Below are 23,803 nucleotides of genomic sequence, written 5' to 3'. Positions count from 1 at the left end.
CCTTCGGCCTGCGGAGTGTTCTGCTGCGATGGCCGCCGGGCCGGGCTGTCCTCACAACGCCTGCTCAGGAACGCGGTAAGGCCGCATCGAGGCAGAGCTTCAGGACGGGCTGCTGGTTCTGGGGCGTTGTCTCCGCACCGCTGCTCCAGGCTCGAGGTCCGGCAGTCTGCGTTCTCCCCCACCCCTAGGGAAGGGCGGGTCCGGCGGCGCGCGGACAGCCCCGCGCGAGGCCCCGCGGCTCCGGTGGGGACGTCGCTGCGGGCGGCACTGCTGCTGGCGTCCAAGATGTCGACCAAGAATTTCCGAGTCAGTGACGGGGACTGGATCTGCCCTGACAAGAAGTGAGCGCGGCGGGATGGTGTGGGCTCTGGGGTGGCGGGGAAAACCCTCTGAGGGCGGCGATGTGGCTGTGGCCTTTGTGGGGACGGCGCGGCGGTCGCCGCCGGCCTTGAGCGGTCGCGGGCGGCCCGCACGTGACCCCGCGCGGAGCTAAGCTCTCGGCTCAGTGGCCCTGCTCGGAGCTCTGCCGGGGCCGCTCGCTCGCTCTCCCTTCCTCCCTCCCTCCCTTCCCGTGGCCGCCGTCCGTCCCCAGTGACTTGGCTTTTCTCATCTCGGCGTGAGGCCTGGGCTCGTACGTGGCCGGGAAGCCGGTGTGCTCCGCTTATGGCCACAGAGATCGTACTGAATAGGTGTCCCTGTTTTTAAAGAAAAGTGATGGACCAGCTCGTGTGCTTGGAAAGCCAGAGCCAAAGCTGAAGGAAACCCGGGTTTACTGTTCGATCTACCGCAGAACGTCTAGCTTGAAGTACCTTTGCTAGAAAACACATAGCTCGATTATAGTTTACACCGAAATAACATGGGTAGTGTGTGGAGAGCAAGGAAATGATGTCACTCACAGTCACTTGGTTGCTATCTGACTGATATCAGGCTAAGCAAACCAAGTCCGCGGACTAGAACTGAGATCTTCTTGGACTGTCACTGCAGGGAACTGTGTGACACTTTGGAACCCTTCAGAGATTAAGACACCAGCCTCTACTTTCTACGTGACTCGTAGAAAATGTGCTCTGTGTTCTTACAGAAAATACCCATGTATTTTTGGGTAAATATTTTACTTCCTTCGAAGTACTGTACACCTAAACCCGGCAGAAACAAAATGTCTTTTCTGCTGAATATATAAATCAAGGAGACAGTTTTCAGAATATATTTTCAGTCTTATTTGGAACGTGTGTATCTTTTAACAGAGAAAAGGGACTATAAAGTTGTATGGAGTCATTTAGTTTAGTGTTAACACTTCCTTTCACTTTTTATCTCATTCATTTTTTTAATAGGGTGGTAGCTTTTTCGTTTCTTATTTTAGCATTAAATTCAATTATCTAACATGCTTTAGATAATAAATACTACAGTAGTGTTTAAGTGTATAAAAACTTAAATATTTAATGTCACAAGGTTACACTTTTTTCTGTTGATTGTGGTTTTGTTTCTTATTTACAGTTTTAGACTTGATAAATACTATAATATTCAAATTTCCTTACTGTTTAAATTATGTTTTTAGTTAATATAGCCAGTCCTTTTTTTTATCATAGCACTTTCTATCTCTCAAAGAACATTTCATCAGTTCTGTGGAGTCCTTCTGTACCTGTTCTTTCCCGGTGGATCCATCTCTGGGATTTTGTGATTTTTTTTTTCTTTTTTTCTAGGCAGTTTATCTGTGTAAGGTTGTTCTGGAACTCACAGAGATCTGACTGCCTCTGACTCACAAGTCCTGAGATTAAAGGCTTGTGCCACCAGTGCTTAGCTTGAATTTTATGCTGCTTCTAAAACTCATCACATTTATTACTTGTACTGAGAGTTGATACTCCTTTATTTTTTTTTTTTTAATCTCTCTGGTATCTCGTCTAATTGTTACAGAAGAATCTGATGACACTTTGGAACAAGGGACTTTTATGTAACTAATGATAACATGCTAGTCTGAAGATAGCAAGGTTTGGCTACTGAAATGGTTCCCATAGTAGCTGTAAGCACAAAGTTGACATTTTTACCCAGTTCTTGTTTGTCCCTGCTGATGCTGACATTTATATGATGAGATAAGCTTGTTCTGTGTTCCAGGGTGTAATGAGGACCGTTTAAAATGTAAACATCTTATGTATCTAGAAATTACTACTTTAAGTGCTTCTTGTTTTATTTTCAGGTGTGGAAATGTAAACTTCGCTAGGAGAACCAGCTGTAATAGATGTGGTCGAGGTGAGTGCTAACAGATAGTCTTTAGTACTGTATATGCAGATCATTTCTGTATTTCCCAGGATTTATATCACATTCTTTTTCTGTTTGCAGAGAAGACAACTGAGGCCAAGATGATGAAAGCTGGGGGAACAGAAATAGGAAAGACACTGGCAGAGAAGAGCCGGGGCTTATTTAGTGCCAATGATTGGCAATGCAAAACGTATGTGCTTCAGATTGCTGTCCATTACTACAACATGATGAACTCTTGCTAATTATACGACAAGACCTTATGCCATTTTAATCCAAACATTTATTGGTCTTAGTCTAAGTATAGTGAAAGGGAAACTTTAAGTGGTATCTTTCAGAGGTGTTTCCAGTTGTTGCTGTGGTAGTGATTAAAGAGCTGATAACCAAAGGGCAGGGGACATTGAAGATACTGTGGTCTGCTTCTTGTTCCTGAATAATTGTACAATTTGGGATTTTTGTTTGGTTTTTTTGTTTTTACTTTTTGTCTCTTTTATAATATGAAAGTAACTTGAAATACCTTAAGTTGCTTTAATTAAAAGAGTTTCTTGTTAGTTTTGGTTTGGTTTGTTTTGTTTTTTATTGCTGCCTTTTAGGCTGGAGAGATGATTCAGCACTTAAGAGTACTGAATGCTCTTCCAGAGGACCCAGGTTCAGTTCCCAGCAGCCACATGACAGCTTTAAAAAAAAATACAATATTTTTTTCTTTAACGTTTAGATTTCATTTTGTATTGATTTTCTCAATCTCCACATTTTGTGCTATGTAAATAAATCCTACATATATGAAAGAATACTGGGCCAGAAAAGCATCTTACTTAAAGTTCTGGTCCTGTAGACAGGCCTTGAACATGTACAGGGAAGTTGCCTTTAAAAACTAAGTCACAGGATTTTAGTGAACTGCAAAGGATTTCTTAGAGGGGACTAAGAATTGTGAAATGTGAGGCCATACTCTTTAATGTAGATTCAGAAATGATAGGAGTTGGAACCTTTGATTAAAGCACCACTGTTCCCCCTTGGTGGCAGAATTTCTAGTTATGCCACTTCTCAGTATAATTTATATTGAATAGATTTTTCATTTAATTTTTATTGTTCTTTAATGAACATTGCCTTTACTAATTATTTCATTATAATGTTTTGAATAATAATTTTTCAATGTTTAGGAGCCTTCTAGTTTAATGGGTTTTTTTGGTTTTGTTTTATAATTGTAGTTGCAGTAATGTGAATTGGGCTAGAAGATCAGAGTGTAACATGTGTAATACTCCAAAGTATGCTAAATTAGAAGAAAGAACAGGTAAGAAGAATTACACTACTTTCTCAAGAGAGCCTAGAGAAAAGGGGAATCTGTCTACTTTTGTTTGTATGTGTTCTGTTTGAGCCCTAGATGGCCTCAGACTCAATATATAACCAAGGGTAGCTTTCACCTCTCAGCTTCTGCCTCATCCTGTATGCTGGTATTATAAGCATGTACCACCATACCCTATTTACTAGGGTTTTCTTTCCCCTTACCACTCAAATTTTTTTATGTAATAGTTTCAATTTATGAAGTAGTGTTACGCAGCCTTACACTAGCATTTAGGGTTCTAGGATACTTCCATAAACGCTTTTCTGCCTCCTGCTTGTTGGGTGCATAGTAGTTAGTAATGATATAGCAATAGCATATATCCTAGTGTGACAGAAGGCTGAAGGACATTTTAAAGACATCCTATAAAGCTTAAAAGGTAATTCTTAATCTTAGCCACAATTTAGATATCACAGAAACTTTAAAGCTATAAATTACAAAGCATATAACTAAATTCTTTTTTTGTTGTTTTGTTTGCATTACTTTTTATGTTTTAAGAATTTTATATGTGTATGTGTGTTTTGATCAAATTCGTAAGATAGGCATCCCCTCACCTCCAGTTTCTCTCCTAACCCTCCTCAACCTCATTTTCCCAATCTCTCTCTCTCTCTCTCTCTCTCTCTCTCTGTCTCTCTCTCTCTCTCCCTCTCTCCCTCTCTCCCTCTCTCCCTCTCCATCTCCCTCTCTCCCCCTCCCTCCCTCCCTTCCTCCCCACCAAGTACAGTTAGTGCTAGCTATATATAGTATGTGTGTAGGTATAGGACCATCTGTGTACTGGATCATAGGTAGCTTTCATGGGCATGAAGTTTATGTTGCCTCCTAATAAATAGCCTCCAATTGTCGATGATATTCCAGCTTGAATGGGACTTCATAGACCTTCCCCAGTTTATGCTGGAACCTTGGTGGCTTGATCTTGTTAGGAAGTCTTTGTACACATAGTCACTGTAAGTTCATGGGCTAACTGTGGTCCAGCCAATAACCATTTTACTACCGTGTGCCTCACTAGCTTTTAAAATCTTTCTATTCTCTCTTGATGATCACCAGCCTTAGAGGAAAGGATATGGTATAGATATGCCATTCAGAGCTAAGCATTCCACACATTGCCTGCACATTGCCTGGCTATTGGCTTCTGTATTAATCTCCACCTGCTGGGAAAAGAAGCTTCTCTGGTGATGGTTAAGAGATGCACTGGTCTATGGGTATAAAAATAAGAACACAGGTGCCTGTGTCCACCCCCAGGGCCTGTGACCTACCTGCCATGGAATTTTTTTTGCCATATTAATGGTACCAGACTTGAGTCTGTTTTTTGTAGAAAGCTTTAAATCTAATAAGAATTTGGTTATTTCCATAACATGGTGCTACTGTTGCACCAGTGGGCTTCTCTGGAAAGGCAGGGTTTGCAACTGAGTGAAGACTGTTGATTACCTTTCTTCCCTTGGTCATGTACTTAGAACCTTCTAGCACTATGAAATTAGCCAGTAAGGATAAAGCTTTCAGATCAGTACCAGCTTGATTGTTCCTTGTCCTGTGACTCAAGTATATAGTACTTCTTGTAAGAGCATCATATTGTCAAAGAACTGTGAAAGTGTCAACTCTTAGGCTTGCTTGAGAGTGGGTCCCAAAACCTAGTAATTGTGTGGATGATATTTGGTAATTGTTGACTTAAGTAACATGAACTTGTTTCTGTATGTCATTGGAGAACCTCAGCAGAATAGTTTTCCCATTGCCAATGATTAACCCAACCATTGTCAAAGACAGTGCACATATTCAGCATGTGCACTGCTCAAGAGTAGGTAAAACTGTTTCCCCAGTTACCTGTTCTAAGTGCATACCATTGTCCCTGTTGATTTGAGGGCATTGGAGGCCTTATGGTAGATTGATCTTTTGGATCAAGTCCTTCCAAATTTCCTTTACCCTCAATTGTTTGTTCATTTATTTATAATTCTTGAGTTCCAGAGCCTTACTACCTAACTTCCTAGGTGTTCTTTTTTATCCCTTGGATTCCACCTCTTAACTCCCAGAGGCAGCTTTGCCTTCTGCAAGTGCTGCCCAGTTTGTCTCCTCCTTCCTCTCAGTGCTCTTTGTCTCCCTATATTATTCTGCATTCCATCTTACCACTGGGTATTTGGACTCTTCAAGGACCTTCTTTGGACTATCTTTCCTTTGTTTTCTGTATATTTCCCTCTAAAGCCAAAGTCTGAAGGAACAATATCAGATTTCTTTGAACTACATATACAGCTCCTTATATTATCATGTAACTGTCAGATTCATTACATTATAACTGAATTTGTTGATTCCTTCTAAGACCTAGCTTCTTGAAGAGATCTGTGTCTTGTGATTAGTACTGCCCACATCAGGATGTGCCCCTCTGTTGTATGCTTCCTGGCGCTTTGTTCATCTTAACCCTACCTTCAAAGTCTGTGTTACCTAACAAATATAAGTTTAACCCATGGTAATTAATAGCTCAGATCTAGAAGAATTATAATAGAAAGGAAATTCCTTTTAAAACTTTGTCATAGCAGAAAAACATGTTTTGCATATTTATTTCTTGAATGACCTGTCATGGGAAATTTCTAAGTTGTAAGCATCTGTAGGTACTGCTGTGCTTTATAACTAAAGTAGATCTGATTTGTTTCCTATCAGAGCTTTTAATTTATAGAAAGAAGACTAGTAATTATGTAAATTACCACCATTTATTAGATTTTCATTTTGTGTTAGCTGGGGAAAGTGAGCATAATTTTGTTATTTGAGTTGTTACAGCAATTTATACTCTTTTTAAAGGATATGGAGGTGGTTTTAATGAAAGAGAGAATGTTGAATATATAGAAAGAGAAGAATCTGATGGGGAATATGATGAGGTAAGCTCTCAGTGGATATGTACATTTTAAGTTAGAGAAATGTTAAAAATATGCCTGCAGTTCAGAAAAGCTATATGTGCATGGATGTATGCACATACAGTAGAGGGGATGCATGTGCCCTGTGTGCATCTGTAGAGGATGTAGGGTGATATTCTCATTGAGCCTATAACTCAACCATTGGCTGGACTGACTGACCAGTGGGGGAATCCTCCATCTCTACATGCAAGTGCAGGGATTACAGGCTCATATTTCCACATCTGCTTTTCCACAAGGCTACAAATAGGTTTTGAAAATAAAATATTTTTATGTGTTTTCAGCCTCTAAATATTTTGAATTTTTTTCTCTAGTTTGGACGTAAAAAGAAAAAATACAGGGGGAAGGCAGTTGGTCCTGCATCAATATTAAAGGAAGTAGAAGATAAAGAATCAGAGGGAGAAGAAGAGGATGAGGATGAAGATCTATCTAAATATAAGCTAGATGAGGTAATGTTCCTGTTCTCTGTCCTCCCCTTTACGTTACTGGAACTATTGTGAAGCACAAGATGCTTTTGACACCTGGACCATTGTTGGCCATACATACTCATGGAGGAGCCAGGTACTTGTTCTTCAGAGTGATGAGTGTCCACACATTGTGGTGTTGGGTGCACAGAACCAAGCAGGTGGTTATTGTAATTCAAAGAACAGAAAACAGCCTTCTAAACTAAGGCTGGTGGTTGTGGTGGACCAAGGACTCCTGATAGAACTGAAAACTGCTGACAGTTTGGTGTATGTTGTGAGAATCAGTGGGGTGGCTTTGAGGAGCCTGTCTCAACTGTCTACACAGTCTTTTCTATCAGATGATTTTAGTGGATGAACTTCCAAATTGAAAATAAGCTTGCATTAAACTATTTGGTAACAGACCCATCTGAAAATGTTTAGAATGGTAAATATTTATCCTTTGAGTGGATAGTATTAATATGTAAATGTCTAAAAGGAATTAAAATTTTATTAGGACGAGGATGAAGATGATGCTGATCTCTCAAAATATAATCTTGATGCCAGTGAAGAAGAAGATAGTAATAAAAAGAAAAGCAATAGGCGGAGCCGCTCAAAGTCACGATCGTCTCACTCAAGGTCTTCATCACGCTCATCCTCCCCCTCAAGTTCAAGGTCCAGGTCCAGGTAAACGGGTGCAGGCCAAGGGTAACACCAGTCAAAATGTCAGTATCTAACTTTTTACTACTTAACTTAAATAAGCTTTTTATTTTAAATATTTCAATGAAGTCTCCTTAGCTACACTTTATCTTTGTATCCTGCAAATACTGCCCTGTATTTTTAGAAATTCTAAACCTTAGAAGTTGCTTGTTCTGTGTCACCCTTTTGGCTTTGACTAGAGAACCTTAAGTTCAAAAGCACTGTGTAAGTAATGTTTATCTAAATAGGTAGTATGTGTTTGGGTATTGTCAAGTAAAGTGGAAATTTATTTCAGTATGTTAAAGTTTGTTTTTTAATGATATTTAAGAATAAATATGATGCCAGCTACTTAACTAGTACTATAAAGCTAATTTTGAGGGCCAGGGAAATATACCTCAGTGGTAGAGCTTTGTCTAGCATGTATGGGGCCCTAGGCTCAGTTCCTAGTCTCCCTTGCCCCCCCCCCCCAAAAAAAAAGTTGATTCTGAGATAAGTGTGATAGTCTCTCTCTGGGAACAAATGAAAAATGGTGTCAGAGATGTCGTTTGTGGTTTTTAGAGTGTGAGGGCTATATTTCCCATGGCTCTACAGTCTGCTAGTAATATAATTAATGTAGAACACTGGGTTATTGAATCTTAAATTCTCTACAAATGAAGACTAGACATCAGAATGTGATACAGCAATTAGGGTTTTTTGCCTACTAGACACTGGAAATAGGATTTCAAATGAAAATGAAAAGAGCGCTGAAAAATTTAAATGTAAAATTGTAGTGAACTGTGGTGCTTGTTACTCCCCTTTTGGTAGCTTAATCAGGATTGGAAAGTGGTCACTGATTTTTCTTTTTCTTTTTTTTCTGTTTTTTGTAAACTTAATCTTTATTACAATAAGAAACTTTGTTTTAAGTATTTTTGTTTGGAAAATGCATATCTTGCATAGACACCTTTTTAATGTGAAAAATGTACTCTTAATATATGTCTTTCTTTCAGTGTTCATATCACAAGCTCAAAAATGTGGTCCTAGGGGAAAAAAATGCTTCCATGTTGTTCCAGGTCCCGTTCAAGAAGCTCTTCCAGCTCGCAGTCCAGGTCTCACTCCGGTTCCAGAGAACATTCCAGATCCCGTGGTTCGAAATCAAGGTGAATGAGGTAGCACCTCTGTACAGCAGAGGAGAGTGCTCACAGGCTTCAGACGGCTCCGCTGCTACTCTCATTACTCTGCTTCTATTTGCCAATTCTATTGTAGCACTGGGAATCTAATGCACCTGCCTCAGCTTAATCTCACCACAAAACATTTCCACTGCACAGTGTGCCAAGACATTTCCATGGTTGATTAAGGGGATGGGGTTTGCATATATAACTAAGATGTGTAATATAGGAAGGTGAAGGCAAGTTACTCCACCAGATACCTAGTATATTAAGATTGCTTGAGCTGGGCAGTGGTGGTGCAAACCTATAATCCCAGCACTCTGGGAGGCAGAGGCAGGCGGATTTCTGAGTTCGAGGCCAGCCTGGTCTACAGAGTGAGCTCCAGGACAGCCAGGGGTATACGGAGAAACCCTGTCTCAGGGAAAAACCAAATCCAAAAAAAAAAAAAAAAAGATTGTTTACAGTTAAAGGAGAAGTTATTTCTGAGAGGAAGACCAACCAGTCCATCATACGGTTTCAAAACAGATTTTATATTTCAGGCAAATGTTTATGACAGCTATAACAGCTTTGCCTATTTTTTCTCAGTTTCTAGTGAGTGCTCTGTGTTTACTCCATCTCCCTGACATTAAAGAATACTATAAATTACCTGTGTAACAAACACCCCTCTTAAAACCAAGTTATGTAGAATGTTTCAGTAAGCCATACTGTGAACATTTCAAAGGAAAATGATTGGTAAAGAAGCAATAGAAGTGTTAGGTTTTTAATTTCTTGAAAAACTTTTCTATACTTGCTCATTATGCTGCCTTTATGTTTAGTCACTGTATTGTTGTCTACTGCAGGCACACAGCATTTAAAATCCCACTTGTGGGATTCACACTGACGTTTCCTAACAACTCTTCTGGAGAAAGGCTCACTCCCTTACTTGAGCGCATTCTAACTTTGAGTGCAGCGGCAGCTACCATTGAGACCCCTGAGGAGAGGAGTGATGGCTCACTCACTGACCAGTGCCCAGTAGAGTAAAGGTTTCTTTCTTATGTACATTAACTGTTGATGCCCACTTGAGACTGTAGTCTTGGTGTGGCCCTCTGGAAACTGTAGGACTGAGGTTTACAGAACAGCCTTCATATCCTTCCCAAACATTTAATTGCTTACAACTTTCCAAAGAATTCTCCTTTTGGGCTTTCTCATTTTATTTTAAGCCCAAAGGTGAATTTTTTGGGAAGTTTGAGCTAAATTCCTTCAACTAAAAAAAAATATGTAAATGGAGATAAATTTACTATTTAAATTGCACATTTACTTCCACCTAAAACATGTAAATGTTACTACTTCATACTTCATTGCACAGTTCTCCACACAAGTCACATGTTAAAGTCGCCATTTTCATTGACTACTTTGCGACAACCTAAGTGTTCTTTTTCTGGGCCATGTCCCTCAGTTGTCTATAACACCTTCCTGTCAGAAGTGTAAGTTCATTGACTTCAGCAAGCTTTATATAAAATAGATTTTCCTGACAAATGGAAGGATCTATTTTCTGACTATAAAGTCACCACAGAATTGAAGTTGCCTTTTGATTTCACTGTTTGTATACTTTAAATTGAAACACTATAAGCAGTTATAAAAATATTCTGTTTTAATTCAGTAAACTACTTTTTAATTACCAAGGGTAAATATTTAGAATGTTTTAAAGATGAAATGATTGTGTATAAATAGAACATGTTGATGGTTGACCCAGAAGTCTTCTGCTGAGTAAGCAGTAAGTATTCCCTCATAAAGTCCTCATAGTCACAATCCTGTTTGCTTTTGGGAACTGGACAGTCTTCACTTCTGCCTTTAATGAAACGTCTGCTTTGTCTCTCAATCAATGAAGATCCAGCTCCAGATCCCACAGGGGCTCTTCTTCCCCAAGAAAAAGATCTTACTCGAGTTCTTCATCATCTCCTGAAAGAGACAGGAAGAGGAGTCGCTCTAGACCTTCTTCACCAGCTGTTCGCAAAAAAAGACGAACGAGATCACGGTCACCCGAAAGGTTTGGGTTTCTGTAGAATAAGAATGGGTGTTTTTACGTGTATTTCATAGGTAGACTCTGTAGGCAAGGGTTAGATTTCTTTCTCCTTTGTTCTTTAAATTTTTTATCTTTAAACTTCAAAATTCAGATTACTTTGTTTAGCTTGTTTATTAGAGAAAGTTATAGGATAGACTATTCTCTGATCATTTTATTGTTCGAATTTTATTTTCATGTATATTATAGCCAACTCTCGGTTATTTTTGTGTTTTTAAAAATCAAAACCCAAAAGCTATATGTTGAAATAATTTACATGTGTTTGTTTTTTTAAAACTAAATGTTAGAGATGGTAGGGATCCTAGGGTACCTAGTCAGGATGAACTTGCAAAATCATGGGGATCAATCCTCCTTTAAATATTTGTAAGTGCATTTCCATAGCACATGAGTTTTATGCCCTTGTAGTTAATAGTTTTTTCATCTTGCAGTCCAGATCCATTTTTCTCTTTTAAAAAGGACCTTCTCTGGGTTCCTGTATCTAGAGTGCACTTATGTGTCAGCCTTTTCTGCAACAGACTTGATTACTTGGTTTCACTAATTTTCTCTTGGTTTTCAATGTCTTAATAATGATTTGTGGCTTCATTGTAATCTTGGCAAATTTTCCATATTCTCTCAGCTTGTGAAAGAAAAGAATTATTAGAGTCTGGTGATGGCTGGGTTTAGAGGGTAGGGTCATGTTATTCCTACTCTCAGAATTACATGTCCTTCACATTTGAAGTTCAAGATTGTACTCAGTCTTCCTTCTGTGCATGAATATTACTCTACTTGAGCTAAATTCATTCTGTTGCCATTCTACCACTTCTGCAAATTTTTATCTTAGCCACATATAATCCCCCCTAGTTTGTTGTCATCTAAACTTAATGCACATGTTCTCTATTCTATAAGCCAGGTGATTGGTGAAAACATTAAACAACCCTGAGCCCAGGGCCAACCCCCACGGAACACCACTACTTTGCCCAGGTTGATACTGACTTATATTGGCTGCATGACTCTAGCACTTTAACTAACTGTACAGTCACCTTATATGATCTAGACTTCCAAAACTTCATTGCTTTGAATGTACTTTCTCATGCATTCAGAAGCCATGCTGTGTTCTCTGTGGTACAGCAGACATTGATTTTATCACACCGTACCAAGATTCTGTGCCTTCTTTGTCCATATATGTGATTATGTGCTTTTTTTCAAGGCTTTCCCTTCATTACCTTGAATAATTGAGAGGTGGCTATATTTGAAATGAGTCTATATTCTTAAATTGTAGAGAATTTTGAATTCAAATCACACCAATTCTGGGCTTACATCCAAAAAGTGTGTAAGCTATCTTAGGTTTTAATTGTTCCTGGGAGCATCAAGGTACCTAGTGTTTACTCTGCTCTTCTCTGGTGTTTGCAGTCTTAGAAACAGACAATTGGTTTAGTGCTGTTTACAGATTGTGCTGCTCTCTTATGTCTTACAGGCACCACAGGTCGTCCTCCGGATCAACCCATTCTGGTTCCCGTTCAAGTTCTAAAAAGAAATGATGTATTAAAATTTACATCTTTAAAAAACATTGAGTACAGTGCATGAAGCATATTTTTTAGGAAGTTGATGTCTCATTTGGTCAGAAGTACTACATCTGCTAGTAGAGGTGCATGCCTTTATTGCTTTTCAAAACAATACAACTATGTTTATTTGTGAAACTAAAAGTAAATTGCATTTTAAGCCATATACTGTTCCCCAGATAAATGGCTCTGTTCATTATTTACAACCATTTGCTTCATTTAAACCCATCCTAGCAATAACAGAGTACTTTTGTTTCCTTCTTTAAATCCTTGTCCTTTTCATTTCTAAATGTTCTATTGACAGAGACAGGGTTGCCTGGACTTCAGACACATGGGCAAAGCTAATAAGCTAGTTGGAATAACCAGTTCATGTTCATATGGGAATAGTAGTCAACCTGGTTATGTTATGTACCTGTGCCAGTAATTTCTTACCGAAAGTTAACTACGTTGACAACTGGGAACAAGCTGAGGGTGCCTTAGAATCATCGTCTCTTACCAGCTTTGCACCTCTTAATGCAAGAGGATTGTAGAAATTACAGAAGGGAAAAGTTAATCACATCTCATTTCAAAATGTTTCTCTCAAAGTTTAAGAAATGCGGATCTCCTTGAAATATAGTTACCAAATACTGTACTTGATCGATAAAGGATTTTTTAAAAGGCTAAATCATAGTTAATGAGCAAATTGAAGAAAGCCTTTGAAACCTGTTTCTCAGTGACAGGCTGACAGAGACATGAATTTAAGTGAACATTTGCCTTGTGATGTCTGATTTTAAACATTGTAAATATCTAAGTAACAGAAGAATTCTTATTTCTGCACAGTTTAAGCAAAATCATTTTTCTCCTCACCTGAAAACCATATGGCTTAAAATGCTTTCAGAGTTTTATTTCTCAAATTAAAATCTGGTCACTTGAGATCCATTTTGTTCTCTGGTTTTAAAAGTTAAAAGGTTTCTCTTAACAGTCTCTTCAGCAGCAAAAGCAAGGTAAGTATATAAGGGACAACAGTTGTACTGGGGCTCCTTGTAAGGGAATTATTTTTCCTGTTTCTCCTTTAGTATTTGTCTGCTGCAGTTTAAATAAGTAAAACCTTCTAAGATGTTTAGTAGACAGATCAAAGAAAATGTTTTTATTTTAAAGTGTTTTTTTTCTCAACTGATCTAAAGATGAAAACAAAATATCGTACGTAGAAATATTTTGGTAATATTTTTACAAGCTTTCCTGTGTTTTTTGTCTTATTTTCCTTGCTGCATTTACTGTAGGTTGCACACGAACTCTTACTCTCTTGTAATTGTGCCTCAGACTTCTCGAAAGTCGACTTTCTGAGTTGCCCAGATCTTCTAGATCCGACGTGTTAGCCTTGGTTTGTTTTTGTGCTTTCTGTATTTAAAACTTGAGCTGTACTAGGCAAATGCAAGATTATAAATTTAGCTAATAGGAGTTTACAAACAGTTCAGATGATTATGACTTGATTTGGTTTAATTGAGCTGTACTAGTTCATTTCATAAGGAAATGATACTGTAGACAAATGTAAATAAAATATGTGAGTCAACCATCAAGTGTTGTTTATTAGAAATAAAGTAGAAAATTGTAAGCTCTGACTGAATGTTCTATGCTTATAATAGTTTTTTTTTTTCACTGTTCACTTTATCATGCTAAGTTTCAAACATAACAAATAAGACAACAACTTGGGGTACTGGGATACAACTTTTCATTTGTGTATGCTTGCTACCAGAACATAACATACCTCATTCCCTATGGTCAGTTAGAATATCAGTGTGCTCCTAGAATCACTCAAGATCTGATACTTTCATTCAATGATGACAATGTTTCTTATGTTTCCACTGGAATCTAAAACAAGACAGTACAAGACCATCTAGTCACAGTTGGAAAGATAATTAGGCATTTACTGTCATTCTGTGTCTCCTGTTGCCTGATGCTCAGGGCCACTATTGGAAAGTCTAGTGGGGGATAAGGAGAGCTCTGCTGCCTTCTTTTTTTGACCCAGGTGTTACATGGTTTTTAAAATAAAAAGTGCCATCATGGCTTTCTTAACCTAGAAGTGTATGATTTTAGAAAGTATAAAACGCCTTTTTGTTGTTAGTTTATATGGTGTGGGCATAGTGTACACTTGCCACAGTATGGAAGTGAAGATCAGAGATTAACTTAGTGGAGTCCATTCTCCTCTTTTGTGATGGTTCCAGGCCATCAGTCTTAATATTGTTGAGTGGCCCATACTTTTACCCACTGAACCATCTCATTAGGCAGACTACACAGTAGAGCACAATGCAATTCAAAACTTGTTTGCAAGAACCAGAGGAGCAGAGTCTAATGACAGATTTCAGTATTGTGTATCTCATAAAAAGTCAAATTAACTTGTACAGTTGGTTAACCAATTACTCATTTATTTTAGGATAGTAACATTGTGGAGAAGCTATTATAGAAGTTGCAAAAATGCTTCCTCATTTCCAGTATGTGTTAACATTGTGAATTCATGTGTTAGGACTAAGAAATCAATGTTAGTATACTATTTATGTTCTGGCTTTGTCTTTTGTTGTTTGGGTTTTGTTTCAATTTTTAAATTTTTTTAAATTCAGTTTTCATACATATATGCAAAAATCTTGATCCTGTCAACCCACAAGTCCCTTGCTTGGGACCCTGCTAACATGAGCCCCTTCTACCTTCATGTCCTCTCTAACTCAGAATCCAGTTAGTGCTGCCCACATAAGCATAGGCAACCTACCAATAGCCAAACTGCTGAAGAAAAATGACTCCATATTGATCTCTGTTGCTATGATTAAAACATTCTGAACAACTTAGAGGACAAGACAAAGAGACCTTACTCAATCCTGTGCATTCAAGTCACATTCCATCCATGCAGGCAGGATTGCTTGCTAGTCTATGACCTTACAGCCAAGTAAATCTAGCAGGAGTCATGAAGGATACTGCTTGCTAGCAGTCTAGCCCGTTGATCACATGATCAGATACCTTCTTTTATACTGCCCAGGCCTACTTTACTAGAGTTTCATCTACAGTGGTCTGTACCCTCTCACATCAATCATGGACATGACTGTAGGTAATATAGATGTGGGCAGTTCTTCAGTTCTTCTCTTACCCAGTGACTCTCTATACCGTATCAGGCTGACAAGAAAGACTAACCATTATACTACTTCCCTGGCTACCATGAAATTCCCGATTTTTTGATAAAAAATTCAGGCGAGGCCTGGATCCATGGTGCTTCTGCCTCAGCTTCCCATAGTTGGGACTGACTGGCTTACAAGTTAAGAGGTTTCCTGCATTAGCATGGCAGCACAAGGCACACATGGTGCTGGAGAAGCCAAGAGGTCTACATCTCATCAGTAGACACCAAGAGAGACATTGGGCCTCTTCTGAAACCTCAAAGTTCACCCCTAAGTTATTATCAAACCACAGCTCCAGTAATGCCATTCCCATGAGGTGGTAGAGACCATTTTCATTCGAACCACCATGCTTGTTTTTCACCCTGTGGCCTAGGGCTATGGATTTAGAACAGGGGAGAAGCACTCTTGATCTCTGCTGACTGAGTGGCATCCTGGGAGTGTTGTTAACCTCAGCTTTTAGGGTGATGTAATCCTTTTCTTTAATAATCTTCATAAATGATACTTAATGTGTTTCCATCAGTAAAGGAATTGGAAATGCAAAACCCACCTCTTACTGGAAGTGCCCAAACTTGTGAAATTCTTCCTAAGAAACACTTGTTTCTCCATTTGGTCATACTGACACTTGTCACTTAGAATGGTTCTATATCATCAAGTGCTCTTACAAATTTCCTAATGTGCCTCCCTTTTCCAATGGAAAGAAGATCAAATGGTGTGTGGCAAGGCAAGCCAGGTGTGCAACATGAAGAATTGTACAAATAGTTGTATACCAGCTATTAAAGAGGTAAAAGAATTCACTACTAGGTCTCTGACCAAAGCCTGTAAAATATTCCTTTGTCAGTTTTAATGGCATAAGACAACATCTGTAGAGCTTGTATGTTCTAGTAAAATACATGACTACCATGCTGTTGAAAGGCTGAAATGTGCTGTAATATGGTGCAGTGTTCTATCTTTAAACTAATTTACACTGCAAGCCCCAGAGTTCTGCATGCTCTATTAATATTTTTTTAAAAAGCACAACAGAGAAAAGTATTCTCAGTAAAGCCAAACAATATTGCTAGAGATAACGACCCAAGTTAATGAAAATATGGGCTTGTCCAACTAACTACATGGAAACGGGTTCTGAGAAGAGGGAGAAGAAGCAAAATCTGAAGGAAAAAAATGAGTTTGCTTCTGAAGTGTATTTCAAAGTTGTGAATAATGATAAAGATCAATGGATTGAAAGGCCTTTCATTGATGCACCTATTTATCTTCAGAAAATAAAACAAACTGGAGTTGGAAGGGTGAAATACAGATTTCTTGTCACAATTGATATGATTTAATTAAAAACGGACTTGAGAAATGACCTACTGACCTGATCTAAGTTTTACTAAACACTGCAAAAGAGTCTATGCCAATTCAAGTACCTATTTAGGGATATAGACTGTCTTGTCTGTGATAAGATACCTTCACAATAGCTTTAAAGGATAGGTTAATTTGGCTCACAAGAGCTCAATGTACAGTCAGAGCAGCAGGTAGGTAACAGGATCAGCAGATAGCCATGATGTGTGCTGCTATGCAGTTCCCTTTCTTGTAGTCCAGAATTCCCGGCTCAGTATATTGTCCCACCCATTATTATGTCTTCCCTATCAGATAATGTAATCAGGAAACCCCTACAGGCGTGTCCATAGGTACCCTACACAAATGAGTCTAGGTTCAGAGCTGTTAGCATACGTACTATAAGAATCAATATACACAAACATTCAAGGACCTTTTTAGCTACTCCAGCAGAAATCAAAATAATGGTTAATCCTTGAATAATCAAGTCAGTGGTTAGCTATTAAGTTCAAACAGATCCCCTTGCCTGGTGGTGGTGGCTCACACCTTTAATCCCAGCACTTGGGAGGCAGAGGCAGGCGGATTTCTGAGTTTGAGGCCAGCCTGGTTTACAGAGTTAAGTTCCAGGACAGCCAGGGCTACACAGAGAAACCCTGTCTCAAAAAACAAAACAAACAAACAAAAAAAAACAGATCCTCTTGTTTAATTAGAATCTAGATGACTGACAATTACACGTGCTTGTGTAAAACTATGAGCTATATATATTTCTGTACTTCTGTATATATTAGTACCCACCTTAGAAATACAATCATTCGAACTGAATATGAAGATAATGGGAAAGACTCCAATCTTTTATAATAGAAAGGTTGCAAAGACAGACTTTCCTAAGCCTTGTCTAGTGTCCTTTATATTTATTGTTGGGGTCCGGGAATCACACACAAACCACGCAAACACCAATCTCAGTCAAATAGAGATGGTTTATTTAATACCACACCCCAAAACTGATCAGGGCCACATTGCAGGCTCAGGAGCTGAACCATGACATTTTGTCAAGATCCTATAGGGCTTTTTTAAATATATATATATATATATTTTTATGTTCTATATTCTTTGTTTACATTCCAAATGATTTCCCCTTTCCCAGATCCCCCCTCCCCATATGTCCCATAAACCTTCTCCCCATCCATTCTCCAATCACCTCCCTCCTTTTTCTCTGATCTGCATACATCTGTGCTAAGTTATTCCACCAATCAGGATTTAGGGATAGGGAACTTCCTTAGGAACATGCCTTTCTTGTAGTGATCCTCTCACTGGTTGGGGTATTCACCTTTGGTAGGGAACTTATCTTGTCTAAGATTTCTGTCAACTTGCCAATAGGATGTCAGTTACCCATACAGCTCTTGAGAGACCAGATCTTTCCGGTTCAGACTCCATCTTAGAGAATCTGACCTAAGGTTCAATTCAAGTTAACTAGCAAGTCATACCTAGCACCAGTTTCCAGGTTACTCCACAACAGACCTGTGTCCCTAGGTTACAAACCTGCCCCTGTTACTTCATAACAGCCACCAATCAAAAGAAACAGAAGTTAAGTTTAAGGTTTGGCTCCCAGCACCAGCCAATTGTGTTAAATGCCATAATGCCCACCACCACCACCAATCAGATATGTGCCAGGCTAGATAACCCCTTTTTGCCTCTATAAATGTTTGCCTGAAACAAGGTTTGGGGCTCCACATTCCATTTCTGCTGAGTCAATGTTGTCAGGGAGCTGGAGCTTGTAATGAAGAAACCCTAATGTGATTGTGTCAGAATTGGCTCCTTGGTGGTCTTTTGGAGTTCACAAATGTTTCCTGGCACAACACTATCTCTGCCAAGTAGAAAGTCAGTTCTCAGAGAGGTATTGGGAACCTAAAACTTTACTCAACCCTTACTCAGAATGGAAGTCTTATTCCAAAAAGGTTCTTATATTGGTTCAGGTGTCTCTTATGTTAGGGTCCATCCCAGGAGCAGCTTATGAAAGCAAATACCATAAAAGCGTATACATAGGTGCAGGAAGCACTGCTGGGTGGTTGATTCAAATCCAAGGTGAATATGTGTAACTATACAAAGCAATTCTATTGACTTCTAACAAAATTTTATTAATATTAACTATTAATAAAATTTAGTTTTACAAGTTTCGCTAATTTACAGTTGAGTCTTCTTTCTACTCCAGAATCCAACCACGGATACTACAGTAAACATTTTGTTCTTTTCTGATTTGAGATAGTTTCTTGTTTTTTTCAGGACCTTGGTCTTGTAGAATACTTATCAGGTATTTGTACAATAATCTTCAGTCTTAGTTTGTCATTTCCTTTCTCTCATTAAACTAGGCTTATATGTTTTCAGAAATATTGCTACAAGAATGTGTTTTTTCTCATCTCATGAAGTGTATTGTAAGATCCCAAAAACCAAGAGTGCCCCAGCACACCATGCCTCAGAAGAAACATTCTCGATGCAATAGCATGAGGATTTCTTTATTCCAGAATTCTGGGTTCCACAGCCATACCCCACGCAGGGGTAGGGGACTGAGGACCCAGTGCAACAGAAGTCAGGGGTATTTAAAGGGGAAAAATCACAAGACTAGGGTTGGAGGCCACAATTCACAAGGCAAGGGGTGGAGGACAAAACATGCATTGAATGGGGAAGTACAGAATGAGGAAGTAAGGAAGGCTAGAGATTATCTGGAGCAAACGTCCTTGGGGCATTGTATAGTTAAACATTGGAACTAGAATAGGGTGGCCTATCTTTCTCAACCTGAAAGCAGAAAAACAAGTTACTCTGTGTTGGGCTAGTTTAGAGGTCTAAAAACATTGAGTTGGGGGGTCTCTCAGTATGATATATGCACCTGACATCTCAATCACCATTGCATGAATGATCATGTTAGTTTCCTCTAATATGAAGTAATTTTTCACTATATTTGCAATTAATGGCTTCTGGCAGGCAGTGATAAGCAGGGGCACTTTTCTGATGCTGTTACCTATATATGCGCTCTCTTGTGTATTCCATTACTTATGAATATGGATACATCTATTTACCTTATACACAGGTTACAATTAAGTAACCTGCTGAGTCCTCCTTGGCCATGTGTAAGGGATGGCATGACATGTTTCCTGCCCCTGGAACAGACACAGCAGGGTGTGGGCCTCCACAAGTGTTGATGGTTGGTATAGGCAAAAGGTTTCATAATTTCATGTATACTTTGAAGAATGCCCTGTCTGCCAAGGTTAATGACTCCATACCAATCAGAGATAGCCAAGTGTGGTAGGTGAGGGCACGGCTATGTATCAGCAAAATGGTAGAATGATGTGACTTTCAGGATACCCCTTAAAGCTGTGGGAAAGAACACTGAAAACATGAGTTTGAAAATATATAATTTCAAAACTAGGCAAAATATAAGGATGCAAAATAAAATGTATAAAGAGCTTCACAGATCTAAAGAAACAAAGGCAGCTTGCACTGTCAGCCAGCTTGTCAGAAAGATACAAAGACAAGAAGATACAGATTCAAGCAAATGCCTGAGTTCAAGGTCAGCCTAGGACAGATTGAATTTAGGTCCTAGCAGGGACAAAATAGTAATTCCAGCAATAGCCTCTCCCAGCTATCTTATGACCTGTGCTTTCTCTTCCTAGAATCAAGGAACTGGGGTCTTGAGATGCTGATTCATGGGATAATCAAAAGAGAACCTGGGGCAAATACTCAATTGATATGTAAAATAAAAGACTGACCTTTTTGTTCTGCTAGAGTTGAGCTAACCGGAAAGCTTTTAGAATAGCAAAACAAGCTGTCTAGAGCAAAGCAGAACACAGAGCTGTCTGGAAATCTCCAGAGAAAGTAGAACTTAGAGCATTCTGGAAAGCTGTCTCAAGCAGAACATAGACTGTCAGTTAGTAACCCACAATTTGACTTCAAGTGGTTTGTTTCACAGAAAGAACATCTAAAAACAGCAATGATGGGGCTGGAGAGATGGTTCAGCAGTTAAGAGCACTAACCGCTCTTCTTCAAGAGGTCCTGAATTCAATTCCCAGCAATCACATGGTGGCTTACAACCATCTGTAATGGTATCCAATGTCCTCTTCTGGTATATCTGAAGAGAGCAACAATGTACTCATATAAATAAAATAAATATTTTTTAAAAAGAGAAAGAAACATTACATTTAAAAATAGTAATGTCTTTCTATGCTAATATTACACTGCTTTGAAGAATTCAATAAATGTTAGTTTTTAAATAACAAAGCCCAAATTCTGCTAAAGTGTAACTCAGTAGAAAGAATTCAAAAAGATTTTTAAAATCAAAGAGATTAATTTAAAAAGAAAAAGGGAAACCTGGAACAGAGGGCTGTTATTGGAATGAAGCTACTGCTAAACCTTCATGAACATACTCTGGGAAGCAGGGATAGGGAAGTCACAGCCTTACACATAAAAGGTGTTAGTGATCACAATCAGACTTAGAAAGCCACACGTTTAGCAAGAGTCTCACAACTGGGCCCACAGTAGAGATGCCAAAGAACCCATCCTGACCCATGTCTCACAGCTGAACTGTGCCCAAAGTGAAGAGACCCCTCGGAAAAGAAAAAAGTGCTGAGCAGATAGAAATCATAGAACTGTTGAATATGTCTACAGCATAGATGCTTCTAAGGGAATGCCTACCCACTATGGGCAATTCAAGACACATCAGGAAATTGAAAGAAGCACCCATACCAGAGAGTATGGTCTCATCACTGACTGACCAGCAAATTACAGAAGCACAGAGAATGTCCATCTGTAGTGAACACAGAATAACACAAAATAAAGCAGGCATCAGAGAGTGAAGACGCAGAGATAGCAATAGGCATGTACTTCAGGAATTGTCCAGAGGGACAGTCAAGGGTCCATGGGGAAAAATGCAACCCAGAGTCACTACAATGCATAATTTTCACTAAGTTATAGGATGCCACCTCCAGAGCAAATCATTCCACAAATACAAGATCTCTGGGATTCATCTTCTTCCCTCAGTGGGGCTTCTGAAAATCAAGAGTTTGATGTTGAAATATAGATCTGATACATGTAGAGGCTTCAATATGTTGGTTGGCATCTCTAAGACTAAGACTGTGTGGCACACCAGGTGGCCAGTAAGTGCTTACCAAATTACTGAAGACAAAGGATGAAAAAGAACCAGTGGCAACCGTGAATCTGGTTCTGGGGCTGAGTCCCTAGGGAAGTTTAATGTAAATAAATTCATAGACATTGGTTAAATATTAAAATGTGGTTGAATCTAAAAGCAAGATACAAGTGAGATAAATATTAAAATTATTTTAGGGCAGAATTTAAGATGTGACAATAGGTGAATATAAGCTTTAAATGCTTTTGAAACATGAAAATACATTCCTTTTATTTCAGCCTCCACTGGTTTATTGGTTTATTGGTTAATCAGAGATGCAAGTTCAGGGCTGAACTCATTCCCTCAAGTCCGTGTGGAAATGATCAGCCTAGTGATATAGATTTGTAATCCCAGCAACGGGGGGAAGGGAACAGGATCCCTGAGGATCATTGACTAGTCATTCTATACCAATTTGTGAGCTTCAGGAAATGAGAGACAAGTCTTAAAATACATGAGCGGAAAAGGAGAACATGATCAGGTATTGGGGGTGTGGGGAGGGACAGGACTGAAGCCCTGAGGGCCAGCAGAAAGAATGGAAACGGGCAACCCCGGGAGGTAGGAGGTGTGGGACTCCTCTAGAATGTACTAGAGACCTGGGAGGACTCAAAGGTAGTGAAATGCCTTAGATGAAATGCCCTACAGTGGGGAGAGGGAACTTGTAGAGTCCACCTCCAGTAGAAAGTCCACAGGGCATCGAGTGGAGAGACAGGGTTGCCATCCCACAGTCAAAAACTCTGACCCAGAATTGTTCCTGTCTGAAAGAACTGCAGGGTCAAAAATTGAGAAGAGCCCGAGGGAAAGGAGGTCCAAAGAACAGCCCAAATTGGCATCCAGCTCAAGGGGAGGCCCCAAGGCCTGACACTATTACTGATGCTAAGGTGTGCTTACAAACAGGAGCCTATTATGACTGCCCTCCAAAAGGCCCAACAAGCAGCAACTGAAAGACTCAGATGCAGATATTTACACCCAACCAATGGACAGAAGCTGCTGAGCCCTGTGGTTGAATTAGGGAAAAGCTGGAAGAAGCTGTGGAGGAGGGCAACCCTGTAGGAGACCAACAGTCTCAATTAATCTGGGCCCCTGGGATTGCTCAGACACTGAGTCATCAACCAGGCAGCATACACCAGATGATATGAGACCCCCAATACATATACAGCAGAGTATTGACTGGTCTTGATTCAATGAAAGAAGATGCACCTGAACCCTCAAGAGACTTGAGGCCCAGGGAGTTGGGAAGGGGTGGGGATATCCTCTTGGAGACAGGGTAGGGGGTTCGGGTGGGGCTAGGAGGTATGGGATGTGGAACAGTCAGAAGGCATACCAGAAGGGGGATAAAGACTGGCTTGTAAAAAAAAGATTTAAGAATTAAAAAAAAAAATTTTTTTTTAAAGATATTCTCTTTAATACAGGATAATGAATGTTAGCATTTTAGCCACTAGAGGGGAGTGTCGTTTCAGATGAACTAAGTCAACTCTTGGCAGATAGCAAAAGAACTATCCGGAAAACAGCCTAAGGAACCTAAAAGTTACTTATTTGCAAGGTGAGCTGCTAAAAAGTTCTGGCTGGGGAAAAAAAGCCTCAACAAGGGAGGGGTTTCTGAAACTTTGTTAAGAGATCAACCATCTTTGCTAATACATGGTGGGCATTCTCAGTAAGCATTAGGGCCCAGGGGAAATGACCCAGTAAATTGAAGGCTAGCCACTCGAAGGAATACCTGAGCTGGGATTCCCAACTCCGGAGTAGAAAGAAGTCTGGCTGCTGGACTGGGGTGTGTGAGGCCATACCAGGACCAGAGTACCATGGAAGAGAGCCCACGCTGAAGTC

General features: G+C 39.5%; 1 protein-coding gene across 2 annotated transcripts; it reads left to right on the top strand.

Annotated features, from left to right (window-relative positions):
• Positions 1 to 7: 7 nt before the first annotated feature.
• On the top strand, positions 8 to 13,946 carry Zranb2 (zinc finger RANBP2-type containing 2). 2 transcript variants are annotated; one of them, XM_052178860.1, is made up of 11 exons: positions 8 to 341; positions 2,189 to 2,241; positions 2,332 to 2,440; positions 3,453 to 3,535; positions 6,365 to 6,441; positions 6,789 to 6,923; positions 7,432 to 7,601; positions 8,663 to 8,749; positions 10,626 to 10,784; positions 11,703 to 11,777; positions 12,271 to 13,946. In XM_052178860.1, exons 1-10 carry the CDS (start codon positions 286 to 288, stop codon positions 11,734 to 11,736), a joined length of 963 nt encoding a protein of 320 aa, XP_052034820.1. In that variant the 5' UTR covers positions 8 to 285; the 3' UTR covers positions 11,737 to 11,777; positions 12,271 to 13,946. The 2 variants fall into 2 exon arrangements, with proteins under 2 accessions (XP_052034820.1, XP_052034819.1); XM_052178859.1 differs by lacking the exon at positions 11,703 to 11,777 and having other exon boundaries at positions 9 to 341.
• Positions 13,947 to 23,803: the final 9,857 nt, after the last annotated feature.

Source organism: Apodemus sylvaticus, chromosome 4, assembly GCF_947179515.1.
Source record: "Apodemus sylvaticus chromosome 4, mApoSyl1.1, whole genome shotgun sequence".
Lineage (NCBI taxonomy): Eukaryota > Metazoa > Chordata > Mammalia > Rodentia > Muridae > Apodemus > Apodemus sylvaticus.
Note: the sequence above shows the minus strand (reverse complement) of the source record. Positions and strands in the feature narration are given on the sequence as shown.